The 15,664-nt window shown below is 37.8% G+C and overlaps 1 protein-coding gene across 12 annotated transcripts in view; it reads right to left on the reverse strand.

The window, feature by feature from the left end:
• Window positions 1–4,113: 4,113 nt before the first annotated feature.
• enah (ENAH actin regulator) overlaps window positions 4,114–15,664 on the reverse strand; it is a 115,423-nt gene continuing 103,872 nt past the window's right edge. For 10 of the 12 annotated variants that reach the window (XM_067481866.1, XM_067481864.1, XM_067481872.1 and 7 more), the window contains 8 exons: window positions 14,627–14,760; window positions 14,284–14,332; window positions 13,793–13,844; window positions 13,549–13,615; window positions 12,054–12,101; window positions 10,285–10,369; window positions 8,185–8,242; window positions 4,114–6,927 (listed from right to left, as the gene is read on the reverse strand). In XM_067481866.1, the coding sequence (XP_067337967.1) occupies window positions 6,890–6,927; window positions 8,185–8,242; window positions 10,285–10,369; window positions 12,054–12,101; window positions 13,549–13,615; window positions 13,793–13,844; window positions 14,284–14,332; window positions 14,627–14,760 (531 nt within the window). In that variant the 3' untranslated portion in view covers window positions 4,114–6,889. The remainder of the gene's footprint in view (window positions 6,928–8,184; window positions 8,243–10,284; window positions 10,370–12,053; window positions 12,102–13,548; window positions 13,616–13,792; window positions 13,845–14,283; window positions 14,333–14,626; window positions 14,761–15,664) is intronic. The other 2 variants (XM_067481867.1, XM_067481875.1) reach the window with 1 other exon arrangement.

Raw genomic sequence — 15,664 nt, forward strand, 5'->3', positions numbered from 1 at the left:
ACAAAGTTTTCTGGAAGTATTCCTGAGCCCATGATGTGATTTCCATTCCAGTAGCTTTCCTGTATGTGATGCAGTGCCGTGTAAGGGCCAGATTACGGGCATCCAACTTGGTTTTCCAGCCTTGACTATTACGCACAGAGATTGTTATTATGCACCGTAGATGTTGATAACTAAACTCTTCGCAATTTGAGATTTTTTTTAAAATATATATATATATATATATATATATATATATATATATATATATATATATATATATATATATATATATATATATATATATATATATATATATATATATATATATATATATATATATATATATATATATATATATATATATATATATATATATATATATATATATATATACACACACACACACACACACACACACACAACCATACATGCATATATACATACATGATATTATGTATCATAATGTATACATAATTAAAAGGTATATTCATTTATTCATTCATATACCCAGAGCTACTAGACACAAGAGGAGGGAAAGTTGTTTTGAAAATTTAAATGCTCCAATCCAATTAAAGCATCAATGTTTTCTCAGCTTCCTGTCTTCCTCTCTGCAGCGCGGGTTGTTTTCCTGTAAGAGCGTTCGCCACAGCATAGACAGTATGACTGCAAGTTGAACTAAACCTCAAATGAACTGCAGATGCACTCCCAGGCAGCTGTGCGCTCCGGAGCCCACAGTTAGTGTTGGGGTATGTATGGTAAAGTGAAGCTGCAATGTTTCTCCGACCAATAAAATGCGGCAAGTTTCTTTCAGCCGCCAATACTGGAGTTATTTTTCCCTTCCCTGAACCAGAAGTATAAAAATAACTGTGGCCATTTTTGCAAGTGTTACCCAGAGATTGAGATCATGCAATCAGTGGTTCAATAAATGTATCATCATTATTCGTCATAAATCTGGACTGTATAATCATATATTTACACAAGAACATTTTTAAAGAATTAAAATGTGCATTATTGAAATTCATACACTGGCTACACATAATTCACTTCTTCACAAAACAATTTACATTCACCATCCCTTTCTCCACAGCTCCCCACCCCCCCTTCTATTTTTGCATTATGTCATATAGGGGACAGAAACGAAAAAAAAAGTGTTTCTTAAGGTGCACAAAACCAGTGGTTCCCTCAAAAACAAAACAAAACTTGTGCAAAGGTAGGAAATGGAAAAAAGAAAAAATTCTGCAAGAAGAAAAAGGTTAGGATATTAATACGTCAAATTCTAAAGTGTCATAAGAAAGTCCTCTGAAAGTTGACAGTGCCAACCACAAATCGCTAATGTATAGTTTCAAATTCTTGTCTCGTCTTCAGTTCTGTCGTTCTTTCACCCTGTAGGGTTAGAACGGCAGTCTAGCTCAGCTCATTGGCAGCAGAAAGGCACGCATCATATCTTGCAGGCTTAAATTAAAAAGTTTCAGTCAGATAGTCTTCCTCTTCCTGTTTTCCACCAGTGAGTGTGAGCGTGTAGCAGGGTAGTCGGAGTGTTGTTGTCTAAGTTAATGGGTTGAGACAAAAGCTGACCAGGGATTACGACAAAACCAAGGAGGGAATAAGCCTCAGAGAGCGTGACTAAGGCACTTTTGTAAGAGGAAATAGCACAATGATCCTAACACAAATGTAAAGCTGAATTCATAAGGAAAAAAAAAAAAAAACACAGCCTTCCTCAATTCAAGCAAGGTTGTGTTGCAGGTTTTTTTTTTAATGTAAGCAAACATTAGAAACATATTGATTGACATTTAATTGGTATTAAGTCAGTATAGTGGACTACAAAATCTTAAATGATAACTTTGGTCATATTTTAATGTAATAATTTTTTCAACAATCCCCATAGAAAAACAAACAAACAAAAAAAGAACCTATAAATTGCATCTGCTCATGTTAAGCATTTGGCAGTTTCGTTTTGTGCATCTGTCCTGAGACCTTTGAGAAATCTTCAAAAAAAAAACTTTGCCCCTGATGCTCTGAACCAACATAAATTTGGATAGTGACCTGCACATGTGCAAAATGTTCTGGTGGAAATATGCCAACTTGGAGCATTTGGAGCAACATTTGCTGAAAACTTCTCAACCAATTTTTTGGAATGGAGAAACAAGTAACCCAGTGGAGTGGTGTGTCTGTCCTATTTGCTTTTAATAGTGTTTGGGAAACAATGGAGATCTAGGACAAAGATCAATAAACTAATTCAGGCTGCAGAGTGACAGACACTAGTTATTACTGGTTTTAGTGAGTGTATGGGGATTGTTGGATTTATGATTAAATTAGAAAACAACCAAAGTTATCGTTTAAACCAAACACATCCAGTGATTTGAAAAGAGACAACATTTACCATATGAGTGTAGCCACAGAAGAAGTACTCAAAACTTGTAAATCAGTAAAAAGTACTAATACAAGAACCGTACAACATTAAGTCCTGCATTTAAATTCCTGTGTCAAAAGGGTGAAAGTTAGATGAGCTTATGTGGACGCTTTGTATGATGTTTGTTGGCTGACTCATCCTGGAGAGGACAACAATGGTGTTGAATGGTTTCCATTGGTAGACAATGGAGTCCAAACTCTTTAGAAATTCTCTTGTAACTATTTTTAGCCTGGTGAGCATCACCAAACTCTTTTGTAAGGCAGAATGGGAGCTGTGCCCCATTGTGTGCCCCCCCCCCCCCAAGTACTTAAGTAAATGCACTTCGTTACTTCCCACTATAAAAGTCTAAAAAAAAAAAAAAAAAAAAAAAAAAAAAAAGGTGTCATCCTTTACAAAAGGAACTTGTCTTATATTGCAATTTTTATTAAATTTTCTCAAACAAAACAATATGTTAGCATGTAAGAAAGACTAATTAATATGAGAACAGTATGGTACAATGCAAATGATAAAAGAACAATTCCAAAAACCCATTCACTAAATATGCTTCTGCCAAAATTCATCTCTGAAAATATTTCTGCCAACTCACAATTCTTCGAGTTCCCTCAGCAGTTGTTTTAATCTGCAGCACAGAGCACACACCTCAGTGCAGTAGATCAAACTTTTGTTTTCCCTCAGACATTTCCAAACGTGTAACAAAAGTGAAGCTGCTGAACACAAACAGTCTCTGTGACATATAAATGGCATGAAGCAACACAGAACACTGCAAACAGACGTATCTGGACATCCTAACAGGGCTTGAGAAACCATCTCAGATCATTTTTGAACCCTAATAGGCCTCATAATTCAAACGTTTGATTGTACTTCCAAGCTGTAAGAAAAGCAACTTCACAATTGTGTATGGAAAGATTCCACATTTATATAAAAACAAAGATGATGTTGGTGCAAAGATATCTTCTTGGTGGGAAACAGTACCAAGGTCACTGAACTCTTTTTTTTCACATTAGCACAAATACGATGTTAAAAAAAAAAAAAAAAACTAATTAAAAAAAGAAAAAACAAACAAACAAAAAAAAAACTGTATATGATCTGAATTACAGTCCCTAGATGATATGACTCTTTATATCTGTGACATATTAAATGCAACTTCAGAACAAGGCACAAACCACATAACTTCAAGAAGAGAAACATTTCTTGATCCAAATATTTCACTTGCTATCACACTCAAAGGACTGAATACAGAGACAGACTTCTTTCTCTTTTTAAATCTCTTGACAAAATGATACAAAAATAAGAAAGACGACATTATTGAGGGTCATTACGTTTAGCAGGAGACTGCTGGGTTGAATCCTTTGGTGAGATAGCCACACTGTTCGAACAAAGTACCTTTAAGTAACTGTTGTCAGAGTATTTTCGATTGCTCTGTGGGTTTCTTTCGTCTTAAAGTGCAGTTAATGTGATGTAATCAAGAGACTCAAGGCTTCCACTGGGTGAATGAAAAGATGAAATACACCGGAAATCTACAAGAGATGCAACAACTCTTCTCAAACCAAAGCTTTATGCCATCTGTATGTAAAAACCGTTAATTGTATTTAGTAATGTGACCCAAACCTAAGCAAATCATAGGGGGAAATTATTTTATTGATGTGCAAAGCTACAAAATCAAAGCCCTTGAACAGCTGCACTGTAGGAGACCCAACATCCACTGATTAACAAACCTTTTGCCAGGGTTCCAGGTTTAAAAACATCTTTGGGAACCTATAAGCCAATTATCTAACGTTAACTCAAAGGGATCCTCAATTGATAGGAGTTGTACAACTCATTGAAACAATCATTGAAAACAAGTAAGTAATGTTCTCTATGGCTTTAGAAGAGCTCTTTGGGGATTTCTTGGCCTGCATTAGGTTTGGTGACTAATATTTTGTCAGAAACCAGTACAAACTTGGGGAATAACTAATGTGGAGAGATGACGTAAAAGCTTCTGTGACCAAGATATGAAACAGTACCAGCAGCGCGCTTCACGTTTTTTTTTTTTGCACAGGGCTCAATCTTCTAACCAATTAGAGAAGGTCAGTTGTTTCTGCTTGAATGATGTTTAGCGGTTTTATTCATTATAATTTCATAAGACTAATACCTGAATAGCTGTGGAGCAGAGTAGGGAGAGTGAGGGCAAGTGGGAGTGAATAAATTTAGTCCCATGCTCGCGCTAGCTTGATGCCCCAAAGTTGCATATTGTAGTCATATTATCGGGATTGTAGGATCAAGCCTTCTTAAAGCTTAACTCAACCCAGGGACTAATACTCTGAACTTTCTGGCCCTTTTGGTGTGTTTGTTTTTACCTGGCCTATTGCATGTCTCCCAATGTTAAGGGAAGTGCAATACAGAATCGCTGGAGCACACTTTTAAGTTACAGATGGTGACAGAATAGAAGTACTGAGGCTCCACAAAAATTAATTTGTATTGATAAATTAATGTACTTCGTATGAAATCCTGTCACCTTAGAATCCTCTCAGAGGTCAGAAAGTGTGTCCTGCTGTGCAGTGACTGTTAAAGACTCAGAGGCCTAATTGAATTAGTGAATCTGTCCCTTCTCATGATCTGTATCTGTTACCTTGGCATGTAGGCCTGGAGCTACAGCTACAGTTATTGGACATCAGGCTCAGCTCCCAAATTGTGCCTTTCAGGTCTGATTGTACTCAACAAACTCAGCACGGGAAGAAAGGCTGAAACAAAAGTGTTTAAAGAATAAAGTGACACTTCTCTCATACACACGGTAAAGAAAAGTACAGTTTGTCAGTTTAAGAATTTGACAACAGCAGGTAAAAAAGGCAAAGATGTGACAAACCTAAAGATGAAAGAAAAACATCATAAAGCACTGGTGAAAGAGAAAATGGCACATTCATGTCCTCACAGGGACTCCACCTCTCATACATTTTGGGTGACCTGTGCACCTTTCAGAATTTTAGAGTACAGTAAAATAAAGGCAGAAAAACAGTTCAGCTCCAATGTGGCTCAAGATACAGTATCCTTGGATTTTAGGAAAAAAAAAAAAAAAAAAAACAATTCGTAAAATTCCATGAAAACAAAATTTTCTAATGCACTAATATTCTTTCAAATTAGCCTCCAATACAGTTAAAACAAGGGGCAATGTATCACACAGTACCATTGTCCAATGGGGGGGGGGGGGTTCAGGAGGGCCAAAAAGGACAAAGACAAAATGCTGTAATATGTTCAGCAGATCTTGGGCAGGTGAGCTTTAAAATAGATGCTACACTTATTGCTTATAATAAACCTTGTGACAATGGATGCAGTTTCGTGGCAGAGACTTGTAACCCTCACTGTGCAAAGGAAACGACTGGACATGCATCGAAAGGACTGCAACAGAGAGAAAGGGGAGGGAGAGAGTCTTCAAACTGAAACATACAGAAAGGATATTGGTGAATCAGCACTTTTTGTTGACAGAATAAAGTTTGAGAGAGAGCTACAAATGGCTGTCCTGTGACAGGCAGGTACCCTGTGTGTCTCCTCTGACTGCCGCACGACAATATGAACAGAGGGACGACAACGAAAATGTCTGCACAGTGCGCTCACTTCTGGAGGGAAACGACACTTGTTGAATATGAGACAGACGAGGAAGCGTCCTGCTTTACAGACTGGATTATTGAGCTACGTGATATGGCCATTGAACTACACTGAAACAGACATGGTTTGATAGATACACGTTTGTTTTTTTCTAAATAATTTTTTTTCTCTCTTTTGTATATATTCTGGTTAAAATAGTAATTTCAGGAAGACGAGCTTTACAGTGTCCTGCAGTTCTGGACCTCACCAGAGACTGTCAGTCCCCCCATACACACTCACACTCTCACCCACACACACATGCGCTACTACCCCTATGGCATTATGGGACAAAAAAAAGTTTCCCCATCCTCACCCTCTTCCTGTCTCCACACTCCCTGAATAAAACGTGCCATTTGATAGTATATCACAAGAGTTCTGATTCTGAGCCTCCTCCCTGCTGTTCAAGGATGTGCCAATGGTTAATACAGTATCGTCAAATACTTCAGTATTGTATTTTTTTGTGTGTTATTTCTTGTTATTATAGGAGAAAGAGGAAGGGGGGAGAGAGAGAGAGAGAGAGAGAGAGAGAGAGAGAGAGAGAGAGAGATCATCTTTGCATAAAGACTTTTGCTTCTCTTCCACATTGTGCACTGTCCTGCAGGATGCGATGCCCTTGGCTGGGGGTGGGTGAGCGGAAACACGAGACTTTGCAGATAGATCCTGTCAACCACAGCTATCACGAGCCGCCTCCACCCTGTCCACTGCTATTAGGTCAACAAATAATGTCTTCTCTCTGTATTATGATTTTTGTCAGTATCATCATCTCCACCACTTGTTTTTTTTTTTTTTTTTTTGTTGTATTCCGCTGTTGTGTCTTCATGTCTTCATCTGACACAATGTGGTTGTCTTGTCGGGTCGCGTGGATGTAGACGTTTGGAACTTCTATGCCGTGCTAGACTTTCCCAGCTCCGCTCGGATTGCTAAGGACACAGTCGAAAAACACATGCATTTATATGAGAATGACAATTTGGTAGCATTAATGAAGCCAAAACAATTTAAAGTTATATTTGAGTGAAGCATTTGTAAGAATAATTGTTAATTTTCAGAAATGTAACATCACAGACTGGTTAGCACACCAGTAACATACACGCCCCACTGCACATGCTAATTATAACTATGATTAAATCAAATACTGCAAGTCTGTATCTCCAGTTTATGCCTCTTATATTTTACACTTCAGTATGAGAGATAACCAGCTGATAATAAATTAATAAATGGCAACGTTTTTTATAGTTCGCTTCGACAACAACCAACTCATTTCTTGGGTATTTCCAGAATTTCTTTCTCACCATCTACATAAATAAATAGATCTTCACAAGCTGCCCAATGGTAAAAACATGCCTCAACATTTTAAACGAAAAAATGAACATGATGATGATATTAAATGTGTAATAAATGGCACTGGTAATGGACATAGAAGGTGTAGATTGTGTAAATATTATATACTCATTGTCAACCAGCAGACCAGATGATTTATTTACAGGAGGATTTGGGAAATACCATCAGGATATAATTTTGTTTGTTCTGCTCTCAAAATTTGAAATGTAATTTAAATTATTTTTTCAGGAAGCAATGGCCTATGTAGTTCTAATCATATTATTTAGTTTAAAAGTTAAAAGATTTATTTAGAAACACCCCTCGCTACAATTTTTATTCTTTGGACAACTTTGACTGAAATGCAAATCAAAAGTTGGTAGTGTTATTATTTAAAATAGCTAGGACAGTGTTTCTGGCAAAATGGGTGATTTTGATGGGCTGACATTTAATAAAGAGACTGGACTAATATTAGACACAACAATGCTAAATTCTTTTCAAACCCACATGGGGTAGTAAGAGAAAAACACCTTGCTACCAAGACAAAATGTTTTTTGTAATTTCTGTGAGCTAACTTAGCAGTTAAAACGGTTCATACTTCTGATTCAATGAGGCACATATGAAAGAAGGAACCTCCGCCAAAGGGTCCTTTAGGTCTGTATTGCGTTTTGTCAAATGCTGGTAGCCTGGGGTCTCAGCCAGTGTGAGTGGAGCAAAATCACTTTGTAGCGGCTTAAAAGCATAAACTACATTTATCAAACTTTTCTGAGAAGTCAGTTATTTCAGATCTAAAAAGAAAGAAAGATTTCGGTAGAAAAACTACACTGTGTGGGGAATAGAGCACATGTTTCAGAGAAAATTACCATCAATAAGCTCTTCTTTTAGCTTTGACAACTCCTTCCTCATCTCATCCATAATGTCCTAAAAAAAAAAGAAAAAAAATAAAAGAAACAAAGACATTCAACATTACATTTTTATACAAATGCCATTAGAGAAAAGAGAAACCAGACATCTGGCAGCTTTCATTTTTAGCTTCAACTCCCCTTTGACAGTCACACAGATGTTAAGAGTCACCTTTCATTTAGCTTTGCAAGGTGGAGGGGTACCACCAAATAGCAGAAGCCTGTTTCAGACATGAACTCTAGAGAAAGTCAGGAGGATCAGGTCCTGACATTGTCTGGAGTTTCCCTTTCAGACATGTAGCCAACATCGGGAAATAGTCCATGTAAGATGCCTTCTCACTTGTGAAGAAATAGTCCGTGTAATTGGTCAAGGGGTTGGTTCTCGGGCACTTTTGCTTTGTAATCTGGTTGTACACCACAGACTCTTGTGCTGTTCCTCATATTGTTGTTTTTCACGTTTTTACTGACACAAGGTCATGAATTTCTCTGCCCTTCCAGTTCCACGTTGTTGTGCTCATATGAATGAGTTCTTTACCTTCGCATGTTTGTATTTGACAGTTTTCGCAACAATCGCAGGAAATGGACGTCGCCAACACGATCACTCACTAATGGTGAATTCTCTGGAATATTACCTCCTCTAATGAGCTCAGTTGGAGATAATCTGGGCTTTGCACTAGGGAGCTGGCTAGTTAAAATCTGAGTAATGTCAGGGGCAAGAGACTTGGGCATTTGCGTTTACACATACACCCACTCTAGACAAAGTCCAGCGCATGTCGGAAAGGGGCTAGAGATTCATCTGTGTACTCTACAATGTGGCTCATCTGTGTGCAGGGAATCCCCCGGAGATTAAGGCCTAAAGACTTAATCACGAAAAGAATCTATGAGTAAATTAACATTATGAGCCTTGAGGGTGACTTTATTTATTTGGGTTTTTTTTGCTTTCAAGTAAGAAAATGAATATGAAACATGTATGTAATGTAACAGTGAGTTTGTTTGGTGGCACATGTTTCATAGTCCCTCTGCTGTGACCAGTTGTAATGCCAGATAGGCAGGACTCTGAGAGACACTGTACTTATCTAACAAGCTCATTCACAGAGGTCACAGGGAGGAGCTGCTTTATAACAGGACGGGTCACTGCACACACCCACACTGTTTTACTTGTAGCGGGGCTGCGACATTCAGAACATTTCATTTAGTAACATGAAATTATGAATTCATAATGGGAAGGCATAAGTACGCATAGATGTTACTAGATTTAAACCCAGAAAAATATAGCTTAATCACAGGAGAAAATAAGACTCTTCACAAAGACGTCTTGAAAGATATAATGAGCTATGTGCTTGTTAAGTGAGGATGCTGGTTATTACCCAGCGACTGTGGTGATTATTCTCCTCAGTTAAAAAAAGCTGTGTTGAGTTTCCTGTTTCTTGTTAAGTCACTTGTCATTTATCATTTTATCATTTCCCTGCAATGACAAAAGGAATTGGCTACAGGTGATTAGGTTGATATCTGAAATGGATGAAAAAATACATTTCTCATGTATTTTTTCTCATGTCCCTCATAATAAAACATTAGCTGGCTATAGTTAGCATTAGTTGTCCATTGCAATGTAAGCAGATAACACAGGCGACAGGAAAACAGTTTACGTAAAATAAGATGTGTCACTGAAAAAGGAAGTAATTTTGTATAGGGGATGTATATTTAAGGGAGAACTAATTATACATCCTTGCAGAGTGGGACCAATCTGAGGGAGATTAACCCGGAAGTTGCATTCTACGTCACATTTGAAATGTGGACAGAGTTTTAGTAAATACATGAAGGTGCCATCGGTAAGTACTGAGATGAACATGTAATAGAAGCATAATGGGTTAAAAACAATAAAACCACAACAAACCAACCAATTGTTACTAGACCGACTCCTCAATCTACAAAACAGACATTTTGCCGTACGTACTGGAAAAGACATGTACCAACATCAGCCTACCACGTACCCTGTAATGTACCGTGATGACATCAAGAAATAAATTGAAAATGTTTGCAACATGGTTCCAAGCGTCATACCTGTTTCAATCTGTCATAGTCAACAGTTTCTGTTGGCACACCGTTGGCACTTAAGGATGCAGTAGGTGTAGGAGTTGATTTAGGTCTGTAAGATAAGACAAGGAATATTATTAAACTTAGTGCACAGAAATCCAACAAACCAGGGAGTGAGGTGGGAGATGCTGGATCACTGAAGAGCAAAACCAGTTGTAGCATTATCTTCATGTGTGTCAACTAAATGCAGTTGGATACGACCTAAATTCTGACGGTGAAATTTGACTTGATTCTCCCATTTCAAACACTTTTCTGTTGCCGTGAGTCAGATGTCCTTCCTGTTAAGCCAACGCATTGTCTCCCATTGCAGTTAGTAACCAAATCCTGCTTGAAGCATGCTCACACATTTGAGGTGGGGGACACTTAGGATAGGCATGCATGTAAATACACACAAAAGCAAAAACGCACAGTTAACAGTAGCCTGTGTAAACCTGATATCTGCAGTTTTCTGGTGATCTTATGGTGCTGTCAATGTCCATGTTGTAATGCCATTTAAAATATTTCTGTCACAGTGTTTATCTTGATTATTATCAGCTATTAACAGCTAAATGTCCTTCTATGCCCGAAGAAAAGCCAGGAGGATCCTAGCAATTATTTAAAAGAAAAATCCAGTTACACACAAAGCCCTTTACTCGTATCTGAAAATCATGAGCGGCAAATGTTCACCAGGCAGCCAATCATTTTCAAGAAAGGTGTAACAAGAAAAAGAAGTAAAAGACAAGTAAGTAAGCTTGGCATGAGGTAATTTAGTAGCTGCAAACTGGAAATGAATTATGTTTTTGGTCCTTTACTTCTTTTGTAAGTTTCTGGTTTAAAGTTGGATGAGAAACGGATTCAAGTAGACACACAGCTGCACACTATGTCCAACGACCCTTTTTTTTAACAATGTCCTTTACCTTTATCATTTTTAAACAAGGAAAATGTGTGTTCTAGTATTTGTTCTCTCTGATGTGAATATGAATGCTCGGAGTTGATTTTCATCTATAGTAAGATAAATTGATACGGTAAGTTTGGCCTTTGCCATAAATGCTACTCACTCCATTGGAATGTGGCTTCATGCTAAAGGAATAACTTTTTTTTCTCCGCCTCATTACACATCTACATACAAATATAATGCTCAGACCTAATACTCCATGGGGCAAAAATTACACTCTCTTTATATAAGCTGAAATCGAACACAGCCATCTGTTCTCCTCTCCTGTGCATGATTGCATGCACGGGCACACAAGAAAACACACACACGCACTCCTTATCTGGGAGACTCTGCTGGATCTGCTCTGGCTCTGTAATGATAATACTTTGCCAAGTCTGTTCTGCACTGGGCGGACACTCAATTTTATGTTTGTGTGTATGATATGTGATGCCCACATATGGATTTCCCCGTTTGGAAGAAAATAAATATATAAAGGTATTGAGGGCAGCAGACTGAGCAGCATGCAGAAACAATGACTAGATTACATTAGAAATCCAGACATTGACTGTTTTAGGAAACTCCACACGACATATTGTACCACATGGCACTTTTTAAACAACAGATGACCAGAGCCGTCCCCTGCAGGCTGGTAAATGTGGAAAAGAACACAAAAAGACAACACAGATTTCATTCCAAATGCTTCAGCAAGCATCTCTTAAAAGAAAAGCACATTAATCACAGCAAAACTCAACAGGGGGAAAAAAAAAGGACATTGTTTTAAAGAAATGGATTTCTCAAACTCTCCAGGGCCTTTTCTCTCTACCTGTTGGAAGAATCTGCTCCCATGGGAATTCTCCACGGAGACTCTCGTCTGTGTGAGCAGCAGAGACACTGACTTTACAAATTACAGCTTAGGATTTTATGTAACTATTATACGTCTCCAGTCCGATGTCATAGCTTTGGCTCAGAACTGTATCTGTTCATAATGACCATGTTCCTGGTGTATTGATTTAGTGATACAGGCAAAGCCTTTTAGATGTACTGCAGGCTATATGTAAAAAAAAGCGGAATGCAGCGGAATGCCCAAAGTGGGCTTTAAAACTAGGGAAAAAACATTAGCATATGTACTATACAACCTACATACAAAGCCCGTTAATAAATAAATTAAAAAAAAAAAGAGAATGCAAAAATTTGCTAATTATTTAAAATCTATTAGTGTTCATAAATTTTACAAAGACAACAAATCAAATGTTGAAACTAAGAAATTTTCTTTTATTTGCTCATTTTAAATTTGATGCCAAGAACAAATTTTAAAAAACACTGCAAAGGGCTAACAAAAGGCTAAAACTGTGTAATGCTAAAAATGACAAAGACCTGATGGAATATCTCAACTATTAAGGTTAACTGACAACAGGTTAGTGTAATTATTTATTATATAAACTCAGGCTTTTAAGAAGTTCAGATGAGGTGAGGATCATCATTGTCAAAAAAGAAATTATGGTCAACGTGATGATTGTGTTCAACATCATTCTGGCAGGTAAATGTGGAAGGGATTTAGAGATTTAAATATCTATGGTAAAATAACGTATTAATAAATAAATAAAAAGAGTGGGGATGCACTAGTGTACATGGCATGTATAACTTGCACAAATTACAACATTTTCTTTCATTTTCTTTCGTCCATCAGGAAAGGTTATGTTTTTTCAACAGTACAATGTCAAACTCCTTTCTGCATGTATTACAATATCATGACTCTGTAAACTGTTCCTGTCCTTGCTGCCACAGCTCCCCTTTTGTCCAGACTCAGGACCGGCACCAAGGTTGTCCCTTGATGGCTGGGTGGGGCCACAACTTGTGGGGTGGGATTCGAACCTAATCCCTCCCTAACACTCTACCCATTGAGCCAACAGGTCCCCTACAAATGATTCTGTAAGCATTTTCTTTTCATTTATATTTTGCAGACCGTCCTAGATCTTCTGTTAAGGGTTTACACAATCAAAGTGGTGGACAAAATGTGTGGCCTAGATAACTGCTTAGCTAAGTGTAACATTCCCCTGTTCTTCTGCTCCGCTCGCTTTGCACACAGACACCTCAGCACTGAGCTCGGTGTGTGATGTAAATCCAACGTGCACATGAAGGCAACATAAGCTTTAGTGATGTTAGCCAGCACTGAACGGCCCCAGCAATGCACCATGCTAAAGCTAGCTGATGCCAATGCTTCAGTATGTTCGTTGGTCCCTCTTTGTCACTTTATCACTTGAAAATCTATCTTCTAAATCATTATAGATCATTGGCAAAGAGCTGGGGAAATACTGTACCTTCCAATAACTGGAGATTTGCTACCATTCATGGTGTTTGTTCTTTCCCATGGCTTCCTGGGCATGTCTGGAGAAGACAATACAAGAAATATGAGCACCATACTCTTCTTACTATGTGACAATAAGTTCACCTATACAGGGAAGCAGGTTTTATTTATCCAGTAATTATCATGACCAAAAAAATAAATAAAAAAGCAAATTTTAACGGTAAAACTTTATATTTGTGTGATGCAAGGACACTTACCTGGTGTGCTACAGGCTGACATTTTAGAAGCTGTGTTTATCTCGCCATCCTCCTGTTGGTCAAACAGGGAAATGAAAAGTGACACTGTACACAAGGGTCATCTGCGCCACATGGTTCACAAATTTGATAGTAATAATAATAATAATAATAATAATAATAAGAGGGAGTTCCTTCAGAGGAACAATAGGAATTGAATAAAGACTAGCAATAGATAATTGGGAGGACGAGTTAAATTGTCTCTTCTCTGTAGTTTACTTAGACACTGCAAATAAATGCGAACATACATAAAGACTGATGAATGTAGACAGCAAACAAGCTATGCATAGATTGTATATAAAGGTGCTGATTAAAGATTTTCAATTTGTAGCAACATTCATTTAAAGGACTAATTTTGGGCTTGTATGCAGTGATGCAGTGCATCAAGTGTAAATCCAATAAGCTGTTTGCTTGAACGAAAAAAAAAAAAAAAAAAGATGACTTATGGTACTTACTGATTTCTGGTCAGGTTCAGGTGATGAGCCCTTCTCTGCAATTCTTCTTCTGTAAGATACAAAGCACAGGTTTAATATTGAAGTAATAATGAGCCTTTATGGTGTTATTATTACAAACCATTGTTGACTGTTAAACAGAAACTTGCTGGGAGAGTGTACTGTGACCAACAATGTACTTAGCTAAATGTTATACAGTATGATATAAATGGCTCTACAGGCATATTTATAGTTTGTTATGTCATGTCTCACTGTTCTGTATTATACAGAGCAAGTTCTAAAATCAATATGCCTCAAGTTCCGAGGATGAGACAATCTATATTTAACAGTAATGTCATCACATTACCTCCTGGCTAATAGGGCACTCATCTCCTCCATAAGCCCTCCTCCTCCAGGCAGAGGACCATTGCCTCTGGCTTCCGACTTGGCACCTCCAGCCCCTGACAAGGCCGCTGCCAGAGCTGCCCCTGCATCGTCACTCTGAATAGACACAAGCAACATCTTTAGTGAAATACTAATTTATGTTTGTGTGTGTGAATATAAGTGTGAGTGGGTGAGAATGTTCCTGTGACGGCGGATGTGTGTTAACAGCATTTCTGGCAAGTCAGTGTTTCCCTGAAAATACACAATGACTAGTAGAAAATGTAATTGTGTGTGCTTATGGTTACCTTTGATTTTAGTATTTTTTTTTTTACTATATTAGTGTAGTATTGAAAAATGGGAAAGTGAAATATGGGATATACACCGAGTAGGCATAACAAAATGAACACGTGCAATTTAATGCAATCCAGTAGTATTGATGTGCATTTTAAGATGAAGTGGTTCTAATGTTTTGTTTCAGTACCCACTTTGAACTCAATAATAAACACATAGTAGAATTTTCACCTTTCTGACAGTTTTAACCGAAAAACAGGGAAATTAAAAAAACTTGTAAAAGTAGCATTTGCATTAAATTGCACAGGTTTACTTAACGTGCCTGATCGGTGTGCACTTTTAAGCCTGCTTCAGACATGAACTCTAGAGAATGTCAGGAGGATCAGGTCCTGACATTGTCTGGAGTTTCCCTTTCAGACATGTAACCATAAATAGTCAGTGTAAGATGCGTTCTCACTTGTGAAGAAATACTCCGTGTAACGGTCAAGGGGCGGTGCTTTGGTAATTCGAGCAGGGGGGTGAACATGATGCAAAAACAAAGCTGCAGAAGTGACAGCGTTTTGTTTTGTAATGTGGTCGTACACCACAGAATCTCGTGTTGTTCCTTGTATTTGTTTGACGAGTTCCAGCTCAGCCCTTACTGACAGAAACTCATGAATTTCATTGTCCATCCAGTTCGACGTTGTTGTTGTGTGCGTATGAATGATGATTTCTTTATCTTCGGCTGTTT

Source organism: Channa argus, chromosome 17 (assembly GCF_033026475.1).
Source record: "Channa argus isolate prfri chromosome 17, Channa argus male v1.0, whole genome shotgun sequence".
Classification (NCBI taxonomy): Eukaryota; Metazoa; Chordata; class Actinopteri; order Anabantiformes; family Channidae; genus Channa; species Channa argus.